At 47.9% G+C, this 18,862-nt stretch overlaps 1 protein-coding gene across 5 annotated transcripts; it reads right to left on the bottom strand.

Moving 5' to 3' along the window:
* Positions 1-745: 745 nt before the first annotated feature.
* Positions 746-8,460, bottom strand: SPACA3 (sperm acrosome associated 3). 5 transcript variants are annotated; one of them, XM_077852170.1, is made up of 5 exons: positions 8,307-8,460; positions 4,723-5,010; positions 3,757-3,915; positions 3,235-3,313; positions 746-921 (listed from the first exon to the last, which is right to left on the bottom strand). In XM_077852170.1, exons 2-5 carry the CDS (start codon positions 4,907-4,909, stop codon positions 855-857), a joined length of 492 nt encoding a protein of 163 aa, XP_077708296.1. In that variant the 5' UTR covers positions 4,910-5,010; positions 8,307-8,460; the 3' UTR covers positions 746-854. The 5 variants fall into 5 exon arrangements, with proteins under 5 accessions (XP_077708296.1, XP_077708295.1, XP_077708297.1 ...); XM_077852169.1 differs by having other exon boundaries at positions 8,287-8,443; XM_077852171.1 differs by lacking the exon at positions 8,307-8,460 and adding an exon at positions 8,037-8,235.
* Between the last annotated feature and the right edge of the window lie 10,402 nt (positions 8,461-18,862).

The raw sequence follows: 18,862 nt of genomic DNA, 5'->3' as shown, positions 1-18,862 counted from the left end.
GGATGGAGAAGTGAACTTGGTGGGGTTGAGGGAGGAATGGACAGGATACAGCGTGAGCTCAGTTCATTCTTGGGAGGCAGGGAGAGTGCCTGGGAAAAACTTGCTCAATTAAAAAAATTATCTGTGGGGGTGCCTGGGTGCTCAGTCCAGTAAGCAACAAACTCTTGGTTTTGGCTCAGGTCATGATCTCAGTGTTGTGGGATCAAGTTCCATATCAGGCTCTGTGCTCATCATGGAGTCTGCTTGAGATTCTCTCTCTTCCTCTCCCTCTGCCCCTCCTTGCCCTGCATATGCATGCTTTCTCTCTCTAAAATAAACAAATCTTAAAAAAAAAAGTCAGTTGCTTAACCGACTGAGCCACTCAGGTGCCTCAAACAATACATCGTTTTTTAATATAAGTGTGTCCCATGCGATATTGGGGACACACGTATAGTAAAACTTATTTGTTGTGTATCTAAAATTCAAATTTAACTCAGGCATCCTGTTTTGGTTATCATTGTTTGTTGTTTCTTTGTTTGGCCAAATCCAGCAAACCTAGATCCAGGTAAAAGTCTAAGAAACTCTACCAAGTGTGGACAAGGGAGGTACTGACCCTCCCCACTCCCGCCCCACCCCAGGTCTCCAGGAATGGTGGTAAGGCTTCCATGGTAGGCTTTTTGGAGCCCATCTGGAGCCCAGCCCAGGTGGACAGGTGAAGAAACTTTGACATGCCACCTGGAAACACAGGGATAGGTGAGAATCACACTTATGTTAGACTATACTTTATTGGTCGGCTTGTCTTCCCAAGTCTGGATCAGAAACCAAACCACATCTCCCAGCCTGCTGTGTGTGGCCTGGTCCATCCACAGAGGATCCTACAAGTCACAGCCATCCACCCAGTCAGTGAGGTCCTTGCCCTGGCAGTGACGCCTCCAGGCCTCCCTGAGGATGGAAGATGGGGAAGAGGAGAAACCAAATCAGCTTCAACCTTCAGTTCCTGCTCAGAGAAGAACAGGAAGGAGGCATGGGCTCTAAACCAGAAGTGAGGTGAGGAAAGCAGCTAGTAAGGGAAAGAGGGACTAGTAAACGCCATTAACTAACAAAGAACCCCCTAGACGAAGTAAAAAAGGAAGACAATGGCCCTTCAAATGTCATCTGTCTAGACTCCTTATTTTACCAATGGAGATACAGGGTAATTTGTTGCAGTTTACCCGGAAGTCAGTAGCAAGGGCCTGGACTCCTGGGGTCCAGAGCCCCCGTCCATGCTCTTTCCTACACCGTGCTTCTTCTGCTGACAGTCATGCCACCTTACCAGTGTACAGCCCTTTACAGTCTACATAGCACTGTCACATCCATCCCTCATTCATCTGCACTCCACCCCACCCCCGGAAGCCCTATAACTAGATTAGGAAGATACTGAGTTCCCTATATTCCCAAAGAATCGCTGAGACTCAGATGCAAAATTACTTGCCCAAGATCCACAGCTAATAAATGACAGAACTGCACCACACCCACTTCTCCTTGGCTACCAATCCAGGTCTTTCAATTGTTGGTAACTATAGCTTATAGGCTCTTTCAGGACCATTACCTTGCTCCATCAACACACTAGCATCTTGAGGAAGATAAGCAAGATCCTGGGGTCCTGGGGTCCAAGTTCTCAGGGGTTCCAAACTTTGGTAATTCCATGATGTCAATGTCAAAGGGACCAATGACCAAGAGTGCCCCTAGAGGACCTCCACAGATCCATCAACGAGGTGTGGTCAGCTGGCTTGTTTGCCTCTCCCATTAGACTGTGAGACCCTTGAGGGCAAGGAATCGGACCTCAGCCTATCTGAAGGCCACACAGCACAGAGCCTGGCACAGACCAGTTCCCAGTGTGTGCAGGTGGGGGGAATAAAGAATACCCTTTCTACCTTTTCTACTTTTCTTTTCTTTTCTACTTTCTGGGACCACTGCCTGTTATTAGCCTCAACCAGGAGTTACACCTGCCACAAATTATACCCAGTGTACAAAAGAGAGCTGTTCTTTGATGCAACCCAACAGGACCTGTTTCCTCCAGCCTAGGGTGGCACCCTCAAGGCCTCAAGCCCTTAGACTCCTGCCAAGCCTGTACTCACTCATCCTGATCTTATAGCTACGCATTACATCCTGCTGAGCCTGCCTCACTCCAGATTCAGTTCCTAGGGCATCAACTGTTCTCAAACCAACACACCTCCAAAGCTGTGGCCATGCTCAAAGCACATCTCGGACTTTCTCTAGATTGACAGTCATTTCTGCCTCCTCCTCTCCCTCACTGCCACATAGCACCTATCCCCAGGCCTCCTGCACAGTCCCTCCTAGCCAACCCCTCTCCTATCCATCAGCCATGCAATTGTCCTAGTGCAGACCCTGGGTCTCTCACCTAGACTCCTGCAAAGGCTTCCCTATCATGCCCCTGCCTCTTGTCTCCTGCTCTTCCCTCTGCTCCTGGGCTGATATTCACTGCCTCTCAAACTCCTTTACCTGCCTTGTGATGATCACATCTGTTTGTGGTTCCAGGAGCCACCGGAGTATCTCACCCTTCCCACATCCTGGCCCTGCTGGTCTCCCATCCAGAAATATGAGGAAAGAGAGGTTAGAGACTAAGCAGTGAGATGCCCCTTCAGGGGACGCTATAGGGCCACTGGCTCGGATACCCCTCTGGGAACCAAAGATCTAGTCCAGTGGCCCATGGGATGCTCATCCAACTCCCATGCCTGTGAGCATGGCTGCTCCAAAGGCCATCTTGTAGGAAAGAGGCAGGAAAAGAGAAGGCTGACAGGGTGAGGCTCTAGAGCACCTCTCCCCATGCTTCAAGCCGGGAATCGCTTCTGTTGTACATCTTGGGCTTTTCTACAAAAGTTAGTTTAGAGGAAGATGCCACAGTTAAACAAGCAGGCAAACAAGGTTGACTAGACCCAGGTCTAGCAGACCTGTAAGTGGGCATCCTAACATAGGCCTATCGCAGAAAAGCCAGGTGCAGCATAATGAGCTCCAGTCAATTGCTTACCCTCCCTGACACTTGGTGTGTTGCCTATAAATACCTCAGTGACAGTAACCCCTATGGCCTAAAGTTGTGGGAAGGTCAGACTGGGAAGCCATGGAATGGTGGCTGGGACAAAATGAGAACTCAGGAAAGATTAGTTCCCTGTTGTTTTCCACCAGTCCTGGCCACATCGGCTGGGGTCAGGTGGGGGGTGAGGGGTGCGCGATGGGGCTCTAGCCCAGGTCACTTACCAGCTGGCCAGACCTTGGGGCTGTTGAGTGATCTTCATGGCACAGATAACAGTATCCTTAAGGTTAGGATTCAACAAGTCTGGGGTGGGAGGAGAGAAACATGATGAAAGAACAGGGGACAGAGCTGGACATCTGGAGTCTATCTATTTCTCCCTGCCTCTCTCTCTCTCTCTCTCTCTCTCTCTCTCACACACACACACACACACACACACACACACACACAAGTACGCACGTGCACATACACCCTGCTCCATCCTAAACTCAACCCGGTCTCTCAATCCCTCTGGAAACACAGATATCATCAGTCTATCACCCTCCTCCCCACACTCCTAAAGTTCTCAGAACAGCCTTCCATCCAGGACCCCAAGTCAGACGGATGGAGGACCCACACTCACCATTTGTCCCATCCCACTCTCCTTGGTAGGCCCAGAAGGTGGTGGGGGATCCCCACCCAGGGATAATAGCAAGGGTAGAAGCAAAGATTGGTCCAGGGGGGCTGCCTGGGGCTCAGGCCCAGCCTACCAGAGCAGTACATCTGGCACACATTGGGGACCTCTGTGTTGAGATTTTTGCACCACTTCCGGCTGTTGATCTGGAAAATGCCGTTGTTAGTACTTCCATCAGCCTCATGGTCCACAGCAGCTGTGTTGAAGCCACTTGTGAAATATGCAAGACAGACCCCTGCGGAGGGTGGAGACACAGGCCCGAGGGTCAGGTGACCAAGGGTGGCGCAGACGAGGGGGCCCCACACGAGCTCCTCGGAGTCTCACTCCTGCTTCAAGGCGGTCAGGGCAGCCACCCTCCTGCCTGCTCCCCAAGTGACTCCAGCATGGCTCAGAGGTGCAAGGGACTCACTCGGGGTCACCACAGCTACTAAGCAGCAAGAGTCAAGCTTGTCCCTTGGGCTTCCTGACTCCTAGACCAGCCTTCCCACTGTCTCACAGCTCAGCGCGCAGTGAGGCCCAGGAAATCTTTGTGGGACAAATGAACAAGAGCTAGATCTTTAGAGGCAAAATGAGAGACACAGAGGTGAGAGCTGGCAAGGGGGCTACAATTAGCCAAAAATGAGTCTAGATGTGGCTGGACCTCGCAGCTTCCCGAAACTACCAGCAACTTGAAGAGTCTATTACTGGCTGATTCAGTTTACCCGAAACCTCAATGGGAATTCCTTACCCTCTTGGCTGCCATATGATTAGAGAACTAAGTGATTCTGTCTCTTTGGCCACTGGAGTATCTCACCCTTCCCTATCTCACTGTTGACTTTAGCAGCAGGGGCAGGGGAGGGACATGCTGATTGGTCTGCCTAGGACCTGCCTCTTAGGTATTTAACTTGCCCTGAACATCGTCTACCCACAGGATCCACACCCCTGATGTCCAAAGGAGGGCTGAGGCTCAGAAAACTTCCAAGACCACACCCTCTGAGTGAGAGCTGGGGGGAGGGGAGCGTGGAGAGGGGCGGCAGTGACTGGGGGGGGGAGCAGTTCTCACAGTCAGCCAGGGTGTATCCCCGGTATCCCTCCATGCCGAAATCCTGGAGCACTTTGGCCAGCTCGCAGCGACTGTAGACCCTGGCTTGGCTGGAGGTGAGCAGGCAGCCGAGCAGAGAGGCAAAGGCCAGCAACATGCTGCCCGGTGGGCACAGATGCCCTCTGGGAGCCCAGCTCCTGGCTTCCATGCAGGCGGCGGAGGCACAGCCCCCGCCACGCTGGCTCACAGCTGGGTTTTGAGATGGCAGGCAGCTCAACAGCCCTGGTCCACCACTCACAGAAGGTTACCCTTGGGAGAAAGAGAAAAGCAGGGCCTGAGTGTACCCTGGGGAAAGGCAAGAAGGCTCCAACATGGGAAACCAGCCCCCTCGCAGCCCTGATGAAGCATCAGCCAGGAGAGGGTTCCCTGAGGCCGACTCCCCTAAATCGCGCTTTACACCTGCCCCTGCAGCTGAGAGGAGGAGGAAGGGAAATGGGGAAGAAAACAAACAGACTTGGAGCTCCATACTACATGCCAGGCCCTATCGAATCCTGAGGCCCTATGTTTCACAACTAGGAAGGAACAAAGTTTGGAATAAGACCAAAGTTTACGTGACTCCAAAGCCCCACGAGATAGATGGCCATGAGCAGATGTTCCCGGAGGGCAAGGGCCCAGTGGTGTCATTAGAGTGTAATACAGTCCCTACCCTGGTTGTGGAGGGGGTGCTCTCCTAGCTCAGAGACTCCTGCTCCCAGCCTGAGCTGAAACAAAGTCTCCCACTACAACACTGCCACCCCGCAGCCCTCTGGAGTGTGCACACGGCCCCAGGGTGGTACTGCCCACCACCCCTTCTAAGACATCACCTGGCAAAGGCCCCTCTCCCTGGAAGCTCACGTCTGCTCCTTTGGTTCGCGTCTCGGCCCTGGCTCCGTAGGCTAGTCCTCGGGATCATGAAGGCATTTGCATCTGGTTATGACCTTCACCTCCACTCTGCCTCAGCCACCCACTCCCATGGCCTTGCCATCCATGCATCTCACCACCACCTCCCCCATCACCTTCCATTCCCATCTTTCCCTGACCATCACCTCCGACACATCTTCCCAATGTGTCCCATGGGCCTACTCCGCCACACTCACTGTCTACCTTCACAGAAACAAAATAGCCACACAACCTCACAATCGGGTGTTCCCAGGAACACAAGGCCTCCAGCCCCACTGGACCCTCAAGCCACGGAGAATGACAAGGTGGGCTGAGGGTGTAGCTTTCAATGAGCCTTCGATTTGAAGTCCACCTCCACGCTACACAACATCTCTGGCTTCAGACACCTTCCGAGCCTCATCTTCTTCAGTTCTACAATGAGGAAATGAATAATACCTGCCTCGGAGGATTGTTGAAAGAACGAATGAGAAGAGAAAGGCCCGGAGAGAACCTGGTTCTTTGTACTAAAAAAATAGGTTCGTTGTTATTTCTATCATGAAATACTTATAGCACTGGAACTAATGCTCATCTTTGGCCAGCTTTCTCTCTCCCATTTCCTTCAAAGAGTATTCGAGATGCTCATTACTGCCCTCGAGACTTCCCCGCTGCCCTGTCCACCCCCAAGCTCCCAGAAGCTCACCGAGGCATCAGTAGCCTCATCCCTCTCATCTTCACCCCTCTCGTGGGAGGATGCGGCGCCTCTATGTTTGTCCAGGCCCATGGTGCCTGCGAGCTCCAGATTTCACCCTCTCCCACCTCTCAGTCACGCTCCATAGGCCATCGCTCCTCTCTCAGGGTCCTCAGCACCTCCTCCTACCACTTCTCCTTCCTCTGAGGCGTGGCTGCTCACAGGCCTCATCATTATCTATACTGACTGGTCTCTCTCATCTGATGGAAACTTCTACAGGAAAAATTACTGTTTTTTCCCCTCCCCATTTGTTTTCAACCCAGTGGAATTTAGCTTCACCACCACCACATCCCACACCTGACACTGTTCTGCACTGTCCAGTGGGCCTTGCCAGGTCTTGTCCCAAGGGGGCACTCAGCAGCCTTTGGTACAGTTGACCAATCCACCTGTTGAATCTCTTGCCTCTCTTGGCTTCCATGATGGCCCCTCTCCTGGGTTCTCTGCTCCTTTTTGGGCTATTTCTTCTGACTGCCTATGCCTCAAACACTGGTATGTTTTCTAGACATATCTACCCTGAGCCCTCCTCTCTTACTTCCAGATAGTTTCCGGGTGGCCCTGAAGTTAACTGCCACCCACAGAATACAGACATTGAATTTTGTCTTCCCCCGAGTAGCAGACCTAATCTGAAGCTGCCTCCTGGATGTCTCCACTTGGACACCTCACGTCACCTCAGCTTGAGCATGTCCAAACCAGAACTAATGTTCTCACTCAAATCTGCTTCCTTGTGCCTTTTATTTCTGGATTTAAAACATTCTTGATTTTAAACTCATAACCGCTTTGGTTTAAATACATTTGTCCGAACTAGAAATACAGATGGCTTTCTTCACTCCTTCTATCCCTACACCCCTCACCTATCTCCAGCCAGCAGATCCCCGAGTGCTATTTACTCTGCCCGCCCTCCAATAGCACCATCTTTCTCCCAGTTCAGAGCACCATCCTAGCATGCTGATGGGGCTTCGCATCCAGGCCTAACTCTTTTGTCCAAACCATTCTAGACACATTTACCACCATGAGTTTTTTAAACAAAAATCCTGGCCACCAACACCCTATGATGATTCCCTTCATCACTGTCCCTAGGTATGGTCCATGAGGGCCCTCATAGACCCATATGGGTCCTCAGTCGTGAGGACCTCTCCCTCACTCACAGTCACTCACAATAATGCCATGTTGTCTGCTCATGAGGATCCCGCCGTCTGGAGCACTAACCCTCTCCTTTCTTTACATGGCTAACTCTACTCGTACTTCAAAGGTCACCCAGAGTGAGTTCCCCAGCTCCCCAACATGCCCAAGTACCCTGTGCTTCTGCCATCCCTCTGTCACACTGGACTGTGTTATACGGCAGTCATTTCCACCATGAAGTGAACTTCCAAGGAACAATAGCCATCCTGTGTATACGCATATCCTAAGAGCCAAGTGGAGTTGCTGATATGGAGTGCCTGCTCAGTGGGTTCTGTGTACACTGAAGCATCCTGAGATCCTGACCCCAAGAGCACGAACCTTTTCCATCAAGATGGGGGATGGGGAGGTGATGGGAGGAAACTTACTGGCAGACCCTGCACTGGGCCTTTTCTGGATAGTTTTCTAACTTAATCTCATCTAATCCTCTCAACAACTCAATGGGTGTAGGAGTAATATCCTCCATTTACAGATGAAGAAACCTATTTTTTACTTTATGTAGCAAAGCGACTTAAAACCTCCAGGTTCATCCAGAGCGTTTCACGGCAGGTCGAGCGGTACAAGGTGTGAGATCTGATGATTCAGAGACCAGACACCCACCAGCAGGGTCTCCCTTTTCTGTCTCTCAGTTCACTGCTCTCCCAGCCCAGGAATCCTGCCCCCATTTCTGACCATCCCCGTTCTTTTTCCACGCCCCTCTCTGCCCTGGTCAACAGCTGCAGGAAGAGGGGAAGGGGGCTCACTGATCAAGTGTTGTCCCCACCAGAGCTGACACAGCAGTGACAGTGGCGGCGGCAGCAGGGACCCGACACCCTGCTTCAGCTCAAGACACCCCCATGATACTGCTAGGGTCCCAGGCACCCAGCTTTAAGAGAATGATGGAAGAGAGCAGCCTTCTGGAACTCCCCAGGTCTGTGAGCTCATCTTCTAGAACCATCTTCACCCATTGAGCTTCAACTGGTCCTCTGAGCTCCTCAATTTTAGGGCTAGGGACATGTTAGAAGTATCTAGGCCCAATCCTCCTTGGCCACCTCACACACACACACACACACACACACACACACACACACGCTACGCTGAAGGATGACTCTTCTGCTCCCAACAGATCCTTTAGATAGTTGCCCAGCAATGATGATGGCAGGTGCCCACAGCCTCTCCAGGCAGCCTACCTCACCATCAAACTCCTCTGACTGGCAAAAAAGTTCTTCCTTAGTGCCAAGCCACAAAAGGCCTGCTTTCTGCATCTGCACAATGACAGTTCAGTGTGGACAAGACTGGGACAAAGGTGATGCTGTTGACTCTAAAGCTTAAGGGACAAAGAAGTTAACTGGAAGGACACATGATGCCCATGTCTATGCCCCACGGGGACCCCTGCTTGGAGGTCATAAGGCACAGCAGTTAGAGCATGGGCTGTGGAATCAGGTGGATTTAGGAAAGGACAAAGGCACTGATGACTACCAGCTGGGGGACCCGGAAAAGTGACTTAACCTCAATTCTCAAGTGGCAATAACAATGCCCGGAAGGATTCAGGGTTTGGTACTCAAGGTGCTTAATACATAGAAGCATTTACTGCCAAGAACAGAGAGAATTAGGGATACCTGGGTGACTCAGGGGTTGAGCGCCTGCCTTCAGCCCAGGGAGTGATCTTGGAGTCCCAGGATCAAGTCCCACATTGGGCTCCCTACATGGAGCCCACTTCTCCCTTTGCCTGTGTTTCTGCCTCTCTCTCTGTTTCTCTCTCTCTCTCTCTCTCTCTGTCTCTCTCTCTGTGTCTTTCATAAATAAATAAATAAAATCTTAAAAAAAAAAAAAAAGAACAGAGAGAATTAGAGGCTCCTGGGTGGCTCAGTTGGTTCAGCTTCTGCCTTTTGCTCAGGTCATGATCCTGGGCTGCTGAGATCAAGCCCTACATCAGGCTCCCTGCTTCTCCTTCTCTTCCCTGCTTTTACTCTCTCTCACTATCTCTGTTCGCTATCTCTATCTCTCTCAGATAAATAAACCAAATCTTTAAAAAAGAAAAAAAAAAGAACAGAGAGGATAGCCAGAAACGTGTTAAGTGGCACCTGCTCACCCTCTCTGCCTGGGCCTTGCTCCAGACCAACCAGTTTAGAATCAAGTGTTGGCCCAGATCATCTTGGGATTTTTTTTTTTTAATTGTGGTATGAACACTTAACATGAGATCTACTGGCAACAAATCTATAAGTGCATAGCAGAGCAATGTTGACTATAGGTACCATGTTGTACAGAAGAGCTCTAGAGCTTATTCATCTTGCTTCAATGAGAACTTTATGCCTGGGCAGCCCGGGTGGCTCAGCAGTTTAGTGCCACCTTCAGCTCCGGGCATGATCCTGGAGACCCAGGATCGAGTCCCACGTCAGGCTCCCTGCATGGAGCCTGCTTCTCCCTCTGCCTGTGTCTCTGCCTCTGTGTGTGTGTGTGTGTGTGTCTCATGAATAAATAAATAAAATCTTAAAAAAAAAAAACTTTATACCTACTGATTAATAGCTCACCATTTTCCCCTCCCCAGCCCCTGGCAGCCACCATTCCACTCTCCATTTCTACGAACTTGACTATTGTAGATCCCTCATGTAAGAAGAATCACAGAGTCTATCTTTCTGTGACTGGTTCACTTCACTCAGCATAATGGCCTCCAGGCTCATCTATGTTGTCACATATTACAGAATTTCCTTCTTTCCTAAGGCAGAAGAGTATACTATTGTGTGTATGTACCACATCTTCTTTAAACATTCATCTGTCCATGAACTTTTTTTTTTTTAATTTTATTTAAATTCAATTTGCCGGGCAGCCCCGGTGGCGCAGCGGTTTAGCGCCGCCTGCAGCCCAGGGTGTGATCCTGGAGACCCTGGATCGAGTCCCACATCAGACTCTTTGTATGATGCCTGCTTCTCCCTCTGCCTGTGTCTCTGCCTCTCTCTCTGTGTGTCTATCATGAGTGAATAAATAAAATCTTTAAAAATAAATAAATAAATAAATAAATAATAAATAAATAAATTCAATTTGCCAACTTATAGTATAACACCCAGCGCTCATCTCATCACGTGCCCTCCTTAATGCCCGCCACCCAGTTACCCCATCCCCCCACCCGCCTCCCCTCTGCAACCCTTTGTTTCACAGAGTTAGAGTCTCTCATGGTTTGTCTTCCTCTCTAATTTTTCACCGCCCAGTTTGTCCACGAAATTTTAGGTTGTTCTCACATCTCAGCTATTGTGAATAACGCTGCAGGGAACATGGGAGTGTTAATATCTCTTTGCGATCCTGACTGCAATTATTTCAGATAAATACCCAGAAGTGAGATTTCTGAATCATCTCTTAGCTTTATTTTTAGTGTCTTCCAAAGTGGCTTCACCGTCTTGCATTCCTGTCAACAGTGCTCAACGATTCTCTCCATCCTCGCCAACACTTGTTGTCTTTTGTTTTCTTGATAATACCATCCTGACAGACATGAGGTGATACCTCCTTGTGGTTTTGATTTGCATTTCTTTGATGATTAGTGACAGTCAGAATTTAAGGGATTTTTCCCCACATACCTGCTGACCATTTATACGTCCTCTTTGGAGAAATGTCTTTTTGGTATGGGTATTTCTTAAGAGCTCCCAGATGACTCCAACACGCAGCCAGGCTTGAGCCTTCAGAGCTCTGGACTTGAGTTGGTCCACCCGAATTCAATGTCTTGCGCCGCCCCTGACCGGCTATTTACCCTGCCCTGCCTGCTGCAACCACAGCACTTAATCTTCCCCAAGACTCGTTGTGCTCCTCTGTAAAATGGAAATAATCCTCCTTTGCTTTCCCAACACATGAAGATGCCTGCTACTTAGTTCAGTACATTTTAGCTATTGTTTTTATTGTCTGGCCCCTGGTGGTGATTCTGTGTGGTTGAGTTTTGGAGTTTTTATGGCATCGGCCTGCTTTTACTATTTTATCACTCTTTTTATTGAGTAATCTTTCAGCTTATTTTGTTTTATTGTATGTTTTGTTATTTCCCACTTGACTTTCACTTTTAAATGGTGAATAAGAAACAGCAGCTCAAAAGAAACAGTTATGAGGGCAGATAAGGCGCCAGTTGGGGATCGGTGGGTCTTTATTTCTCAGCTGAGCTCTGCTTGAGTCTTTCCTGTTCTCCCAAAGGCAGCTCAGATTGTTGACCACATCCTAGCAGAGACCCTCCACTGACTCCCTGTAGGTTCAAGTTCTCCAGCAGCAGCTTTTACATTCCTGCTTCTCAGCCCCTGTGCAAGTTTGAGAAAATACTGATTCCCCACCCCAGGCTAATCACATCAAAATCTCTAGGGGTGGGGCTCAGGTATCAGTATCTCTTTCAATGTTTCCGGGTGATCCCAAAGTGCTACTTGGGCTGAGAACCACCATCCTAACCAATCTTTTTATAGATCCCTCGATGTGTGACAATGCTATGTGTCCGTGTCTTACAGTTATGCTGTATGTTATTCCCTCCGTCAAACACACCCTTTCTGTACAACTCCCTGGCTGGCTCCTAGCCCTCCTGAAAGCATCACTGAATCTAGGCTTCCTCTCCTGGCCCCACTGGGCTGATTTAGGAGTTCCCCACATCCTTGCACAGCATCTAATGCTAATATGTCATCTCAGCCTCCATCAAGTGACACCAGTACATTCTTTCTCCATCGCTCCCAGCAGACTGGGAGCTGCCTGATGAGTCCCTCAAGTTTATGCTTCCATTGTCGAGAACAAGATTTTTTAAATGCTGTGTTAAAAAATGAAGAAATGAGTGAAAAGCACCCAGCCAGTTGATTCAGAAGAACTGTAGCCCAGGGCACTCCATCAGGAGAGTGCTGAAGCTGATTCCAAAGAGCGTGCCAGGAATGGCTTGGACCATAGAAAAGCAAGTCCTCCTCTGGCTGCAGGTAGGGAGAGCCTGGAACCCCCAGAGAAAGATCTGCTCACCTGGTCCACTCCAAACTTACTGCATCGAAAACAGAATTCACCTCTTGTCTGTAAGTTATGTCTCTGTTATTTGCACCATTTTTTAAAAAGATTTTATTTATTTATTCATGAAAGACACACAGAGAGAAGGGCAGACACATAGGCAGAGGGAAAAGCAGGGAGCCCAATGCGGGACTCGATCCTGGGACTCCAGGGTCATGCCCTGGGCCAAAGGCAGATGTTCAACCGCTGAGCCACCCAGGCGTCCCTATTCCCACCATTAATCACAGTACAGAGCTATATAATTGCAAGACACAGTTATCAGGAGGTCTGAGGAATGTAAAGTCACTAAGCCTACACTAATCTCACAGCAGCATATTCTTTTGGTTTTGTGTCTCCTTTATTATCCTGTCTTCCTTCTTGTAATGGTTAATTTTATGTGTCTACCTGATTGGGCCCCAGGGTGCCCAGATATTTGGTCAAACATTATTTGTGTTTCTGTGAGGGTGTTTCTGGATGAGATTAACATTTTTTTCATTGAAATATATTTGACATATAATATTGTTTAAATTCAAGGTGTACAACATGTTAATTTTGTACATTTATATATTGTAATAAGTTTGCCATTGTGGTGATAATTAGCACCTCTACCGTAATAGATAACTATTTATTGCTAGTGGCTGGAATAATTGAGTTCTAGTCTCCTAGCAAGTTTGAGTATTATAATATAATACTGGTGTCTGTATTCGCTAGACTGTGCATTCGATGAAATTAGCATTTAAATCAGATAGACCAAGTAAGGCAAATTGTCCTCCCTAATGTGGGCGGACCTCATCTAATCAGTGGAAGGCCTGAGTAGAGCAAAAGGGCTGAGGTTCCCTGAATAAGAGGGAATTCCCCTGCCTGTGTTCAAACACAGGCATCAGCTTTTTTCCTGCCTGTGGAATCAAACAGAAACATCTACACTTCCTGTGCCTCAAGCCTGCTGGCCTTTGGGTAGAAGTCCATCATGGGTTCTCTTGGGTCTTTACCTTATCACCAACTCACCCCATGGATCTTGGAACTTGCCTTCCTCCACAATTGCATGAGCCTTATCATAAATTTTCTAAGATGTGTGTGCGTGTGTGTGTGTGTGTGTGTGTGGTCACTGTTGCAACCAAACTTTTTTATAGATATATAGATACAGATATACACATCCTAACTAGTTCCGCTCTTCTGGACAACCCTGACTGATCCCCTCCTCGTGTGAAGTTGGTAGAAAACCATTAAACCGTTGTCAGGTTCCTCAATCCACGTCATTCCCTCCCTTGCCATGGTGCTACTACTGGCTGACATCTTCCCCACCCCTTCCATGCTGTGTGGCTTCTATGGCACAGGGCAGCTGGCTGAGAGCAAAACTGACTGGTTTTGTGACCCTGGCAGGGTACTGTAGCTTTGCTACAGTGTCCTCACCTATAAAGTGAAAAGGGCTGCCACCCAGGAGGTCATTGAGGGGATTAAGGATACAACACGCAAAGCATCTTACACAGAACCTGGCACAAGCAGACTCCACAAAAAGGTAGCTCTTAATTACTATTTTGGGGAGAGGAAAGGCAAGCAACCATTCTTTTGAGAAGCACACTTGAATTGTCAAAAACGGCTCCGAATAAAAGGACCGAAGGATCTTTCTTGCAAAGTAAAAGCTCGAGCTTGTTTGAACTGATCAGAGGCCTTTTCCTCATCCAAGTTTGTGCTATGTTCACCCTCACTGAAGTCACAAGATCTCTGGATAAGCAGGGAATTACTCTATGAGCATTCATCTTCTTGGACTTATATCCCAGGGATTTGCTCCCAGGGAAACCAAGATAGTGCAAAGAAATAGGGAAAACATTCATCTTCAAAAATGTGCCTGTTCATTCCTGTCACACCCTCCCTCCCATCCTGCTGTGCTTCAGAGGTCAAAAATGTGTCTCCATCTCCATTCCCACCACTCGGCCTATCTGATCTGGGACTGCAGTGACTTCCTAACTGGTCTCCCTATGTGCATAAACCTCATGACTCTGGGCAGCACCCAGATGGTCCCCAGCAGTCTGACCTCTCCCCAGGCCTCCGGCTTCAGCTCCCTGTATGTCCCCCCACCCCCATCGCCCACAACACCACCTAGGCACTTCCATGGTCCCAAACCATCAATTCTTCCCCAAACTTGTCTACCTAAAAATCTCTCCCCATCAGGCACCAGATAGCTCCATTTCTTCCTTCAAAGTCAGCCCAGCATTGCAACTTTTTCAGGAAGCGTGAATGCCACACACAGTGCCTCCTGAACTCCCCAATCTGTATCCTTGCCCCAGCACCTTTTTTTCTCTATCATAGAACTACCACATTACACTATAATTTACCACATACACGACTGGAGCCTTGCCTGGGAGCTCTTCCCGAACAAGGAGTAGGTTATATTTATCTCTGTATTTCCTTAACTCTTAATGGGTGAGGCACACCGAAGGCACTAATTGGCAGTTAGGCAAGTGCATTTAAAAACACACTGGTTAAAAAAAACAAAAAAAAACAAAAAAACACACTGGTTGGTGGGGCTCCTGGGTGGCTCAGTGGTTAAGCATCTGCCTTCAGCTCAGGTCGTGATCCCAGGGTCCTCTGATCAAGTCCCGCATTGGGCGCCCCTCAGGGAGCCTGCTTCTCCCTCTGCCTATGTCTCTGCCTCTCTCTGTGTCTCTCATGAATGAATAAATAAATAAATAAATAATATATAATAATAAATAATATATAATAATAAATAATATATAAATAATAAATAATGACATCTTTAAAATACACACACACACACACACACACACACACACACACTGGCTGGGAAGGAAGAGAGATGAATGTCTTTATAAAGAAACCACACAAGGGAGATTCTATGATGGGACCAGTTCTGTCTCTTGATCTGAGTGGTGGGTATGCAAATACACACATTGTAAAGGACATATAACTATGCACACACATTGTAGCAGCGTCAATGTCTGGGTTATAAGATGTATCTATCAGGGTGGGGGGGGACTCAATGAAGGCTATGAGGGATCTCTCTACTATTTTTGCAACTTTCTCTTTTGTTCATCTGTGGAGGCTGAATGAGGTCACATGGGATAAAACCCCTGGGGAAAATCTAGAACTTCAGTTACACTATCTGACCAGACTGAAAGATGCTCTAATGAGAGGAAGACACCCACACGCCTGGCCCAGGACTTCAAGAAGCCATGGGACCTAAACATTTGCGTCCGTGTCCTTAGCAACTTGGGATCTTTCACAAGCTGGAGATGTTGAAAAGCCAGGCTTCCAGTAAACCAACATCTTTTTTTTTCTTAATATTTTATTTATTCATGAGAGACAAAGAGAAAGAGAGGCAGAGACATAGAGGGAGAAGCAGGTTCCCTGCAGGGATCCTGATGTAGGACTCGATCCCAGGACCCCAGGATCACACCCTGAGCCAAAGACAGAGACACTCAACTGCTGAGCCACCCAGGAGTCCCTTCAAAAGCTTAAAGCTTCTACAAACCCAAGGTCTCTCCAATCCTCAGTACCCTAGTAACCAGAGTAGGCTAACAACCTGATGAATTTCAGAGCCTAGAGCCCTAGGAGCCTGGGGCCCCAAATAACCGATGATTCTAATAACTTTGGGGCCTTTGAGAACCTTGAAGCCTTTCATAAACTGCAAAATTGAATAACCTGGGGCTTTTAACAACCCAAGACCTATAATAAACTGAGACTCTTAGCAACCCAGGTCTCCTAGCAACCTGAGGACTCTAATTATCAGAGACTCCTAGCAACCAGGGATATTGCACAACCTGGAGCCCCAGCACACATGTAACCCTGCACCAGACTGCCTCCCATTCTGCAGGGACAGCACACCGAATCTTGGGAGGTAATAGGACCTAAGAAACAGAGGTAGACTTGGGAACCCATGTGTTCTGTGTTCTGATTTTACCACTCATCAACTATACAGCCTATGGCTTAACCTCCCTATCAGTTTTCCTACATAGAAGATGAGGATGATTATATCTTGCTCATGAAACTATTGTGAGAATCAGGTAGGAAGGCTTAGCATCTTATCTTAGCAGCTATACATATGCATGTTGCCACTTCTGATGGCACCCTCTCCCCTCCCATCCCAGGACTCATCATATTCCATTGGTTCTGCTTCCAAAACATCTTTCCCATCTATTCCAGCTCTGTCACCACCACCAAAGTCATAGGACCTCCCGTTGTCTTTGCTGCCAATAGTTATCTCTCCAATACACAAGGGCTATCATGTCACTTTTGCCTGCAGGCTTCCACTGGCTCCCTTGCTCTTGGAGTCCAGTTCAAACTCTTTGGCGTGGTACCTAAAGTCTTCATGATCTGGCTCTCTCTTCCCAGCTTCATCTTCAATCACCCTTCCAGCACCACTTCCCTTATTCACTCTTAAAACAACCCTGAGAGGTGGGGATTGGTCATTTCTGCTTCACAGATACAGAAAATGGGAATGAAAGAAGCTTACCCAAGCACATACAGCCTTGAAGCAGTGACCTGAAAGCCAGGTCTGACTCCAAAACCCACATTTTTTTTTTCAAAACCCACATTCTTTAACTGCAAAGCCATCATCGCCTACTGGAAGCTTCCAAAAGTGTAATTTTCTGGTTACTCTCCTAATAAACCAACTTTGGTCTTGTCCCAAAGCCCCCTTCCTCCCTTTTCTGCAGGGGCAACTGGATGACTTTCAGCTTTAGTGGAATGCAAGGATTTACACCAGGGGGCGCTATCCTTGCACACGAAAGCTGTAAAAGGAAATTACACACTCACTCTTGAGACCACACCCAGTGATGCCTAACCTGTGCCCTGTCTCATTTGGCCATATGGCTCGTGGTGTAATTTTAAGATAAATGGTTAGAAACCTGCCTCCGTGTTGCTGCTTCTCAAAAAGGCCCAGTTGTTAACATGCTCATGGCCTTAAAAAAAAATCATTTTTATTAACATTCTTCTTGTCAATGAAACAGGTTAATTTGAGTTTTAAGAATATACATATTCCTCCATACAACTCAATATAGCTACTCACATTTTTAATTAAAATTAATTCAACCTATAAACACCTTTATTGCCATGTTCAAGTCTCAAGACTGGGGTGGGAGGAGGTTGATAAGGGCAGCAAGGAGAATGCTCCTTATTGGAGCAGAATGACATTCTCATTTTATCAATGTGAAGACAGCACTCTCCGAAGGGAAAGCTAATTGCTCCAGAGCCCACAGCAAGTAAGAGTTGGGTCAGAGACCAGATCTAACTTTCCAGAACATAACTTCACAGTAATATACTCCTTTGTAAATGATGAAGAATACACAAGAGGAGTCTCTTGACATTATTGCTCATGAACCCAGAGCACAAACTGAAGTACAGTTAGCCTGAGTATCGTATGGGAGTGGGGGTGGGGGGCTTTTTGTGATGTGTGGAAGAGATACCATGTTTGGTTCAATGGGTGTGTTCAACCACCTGAACATCTACATCTTCATCTGGCAGATGGTGATAATAATGTGCACCTCTCAGAAGATCTGGCTTTCATGCTGTGTTCCCTCTGGCACCCGCCCTGCATCTCTCTGAGAGCTATTCTCTCTGGGCTGAGGTCAGAGACCCCAGCAGAGCTCTTCCAAGGTGCTAAAAGGTTGGGTTGGGAGGAAAGATTTTGTCCCCTTAGCTCCCAAAACAATTTCTCTCCCAAATTGCAAGGGAAGAGCTGAAGCTGAAGTTCTTGCTATTCAGTGGGTGGCCCTCAAATGGGGGTGGTTTTGTCCCCCAGGAGACACTTAGTAATGGCTGAAGACATTTTTGATAATCACAACTGTGGAGAAGAATGCTACTGACATTTACTGAGAAGTCAGGGATGCTGCTCAACATCTTACAATGCACAAGGCAGCCCCCTAAAACAAAGAATTATTCAGCCCAAAATGTCAATAGTGCTGAGGTCAAAATACCCTTATGTACAGCATAGAGTAGTCTCGGTATGGTTCTCCCTGAGCTCTCATCTTCTGTGTGATTCTGGACAAGCCATCTCATTCCCTAGGCTGCACTTTCCTGATCTGTGAAATAAGATACTTTGGTTTGGTTTGATGATCCACATGACCCCTCATAACATTATCATCCTCCAGCTATGCTTCCTAATCACCCACCTGGTGACCGGGCCTCTAGTATTTTGAGTCTCCATAAGCAAAAAGGAGAGCATCCTCATCTCCATTTCTTCAACTATATTATAGGGATAATTATTCCAACTTCACCATTCCTACATTGGTGTGGGGAGAAAAGGGGAATAACCTTACATATAGTTGGTGCCTAACAAACATTTGTGTTTAAAAAAATAAATATCATGATGGATCAGCAGGGGGAAAAGTTCAAGGGAACTGT

Source organism: Canis aureus, chromosome 16, assembly GCF_053574225.1.
Source record: "Canis aureus isolate CA01 chromosome 16, VMU_Caureus_v.1.0, whole genome shotgun sequence".
NCBI lineage: Eukaryota > Metazoa > Chordata > Mammalia > Carnivora > Canidae > Canis > Canis aureus.
Note: the sequence above shows the minus strand (reverse complement) of the source record. Positions and strands in the feature narration are given on the sequence as shown.

Bases quoted from the DNA above. Each gene is read 5' to 3' on its own strand.
- SPACA3 (XM_077852170.1), bottom strand. From the start codon at position 4,909: ATGGAAGCCAGGAGCTGGGCTCCCAGAGGGCATCTGTGCCCACCGGGC. The intron at 3,916-4,722 runs GTGAGAACTGCT...CACCCTCCGCAG, and splicing joins GGGATACACCCTGGCTGACT to GGGTCTGTCTTGCATATTTC. The intron at 922-3,234 runs GTAAGTGACCTG...TTCCATCCTCAG, and splicing joins CCCCAAGGTCTGGCCAGCTG to GGAGGCCTGGAGGCGTCACT.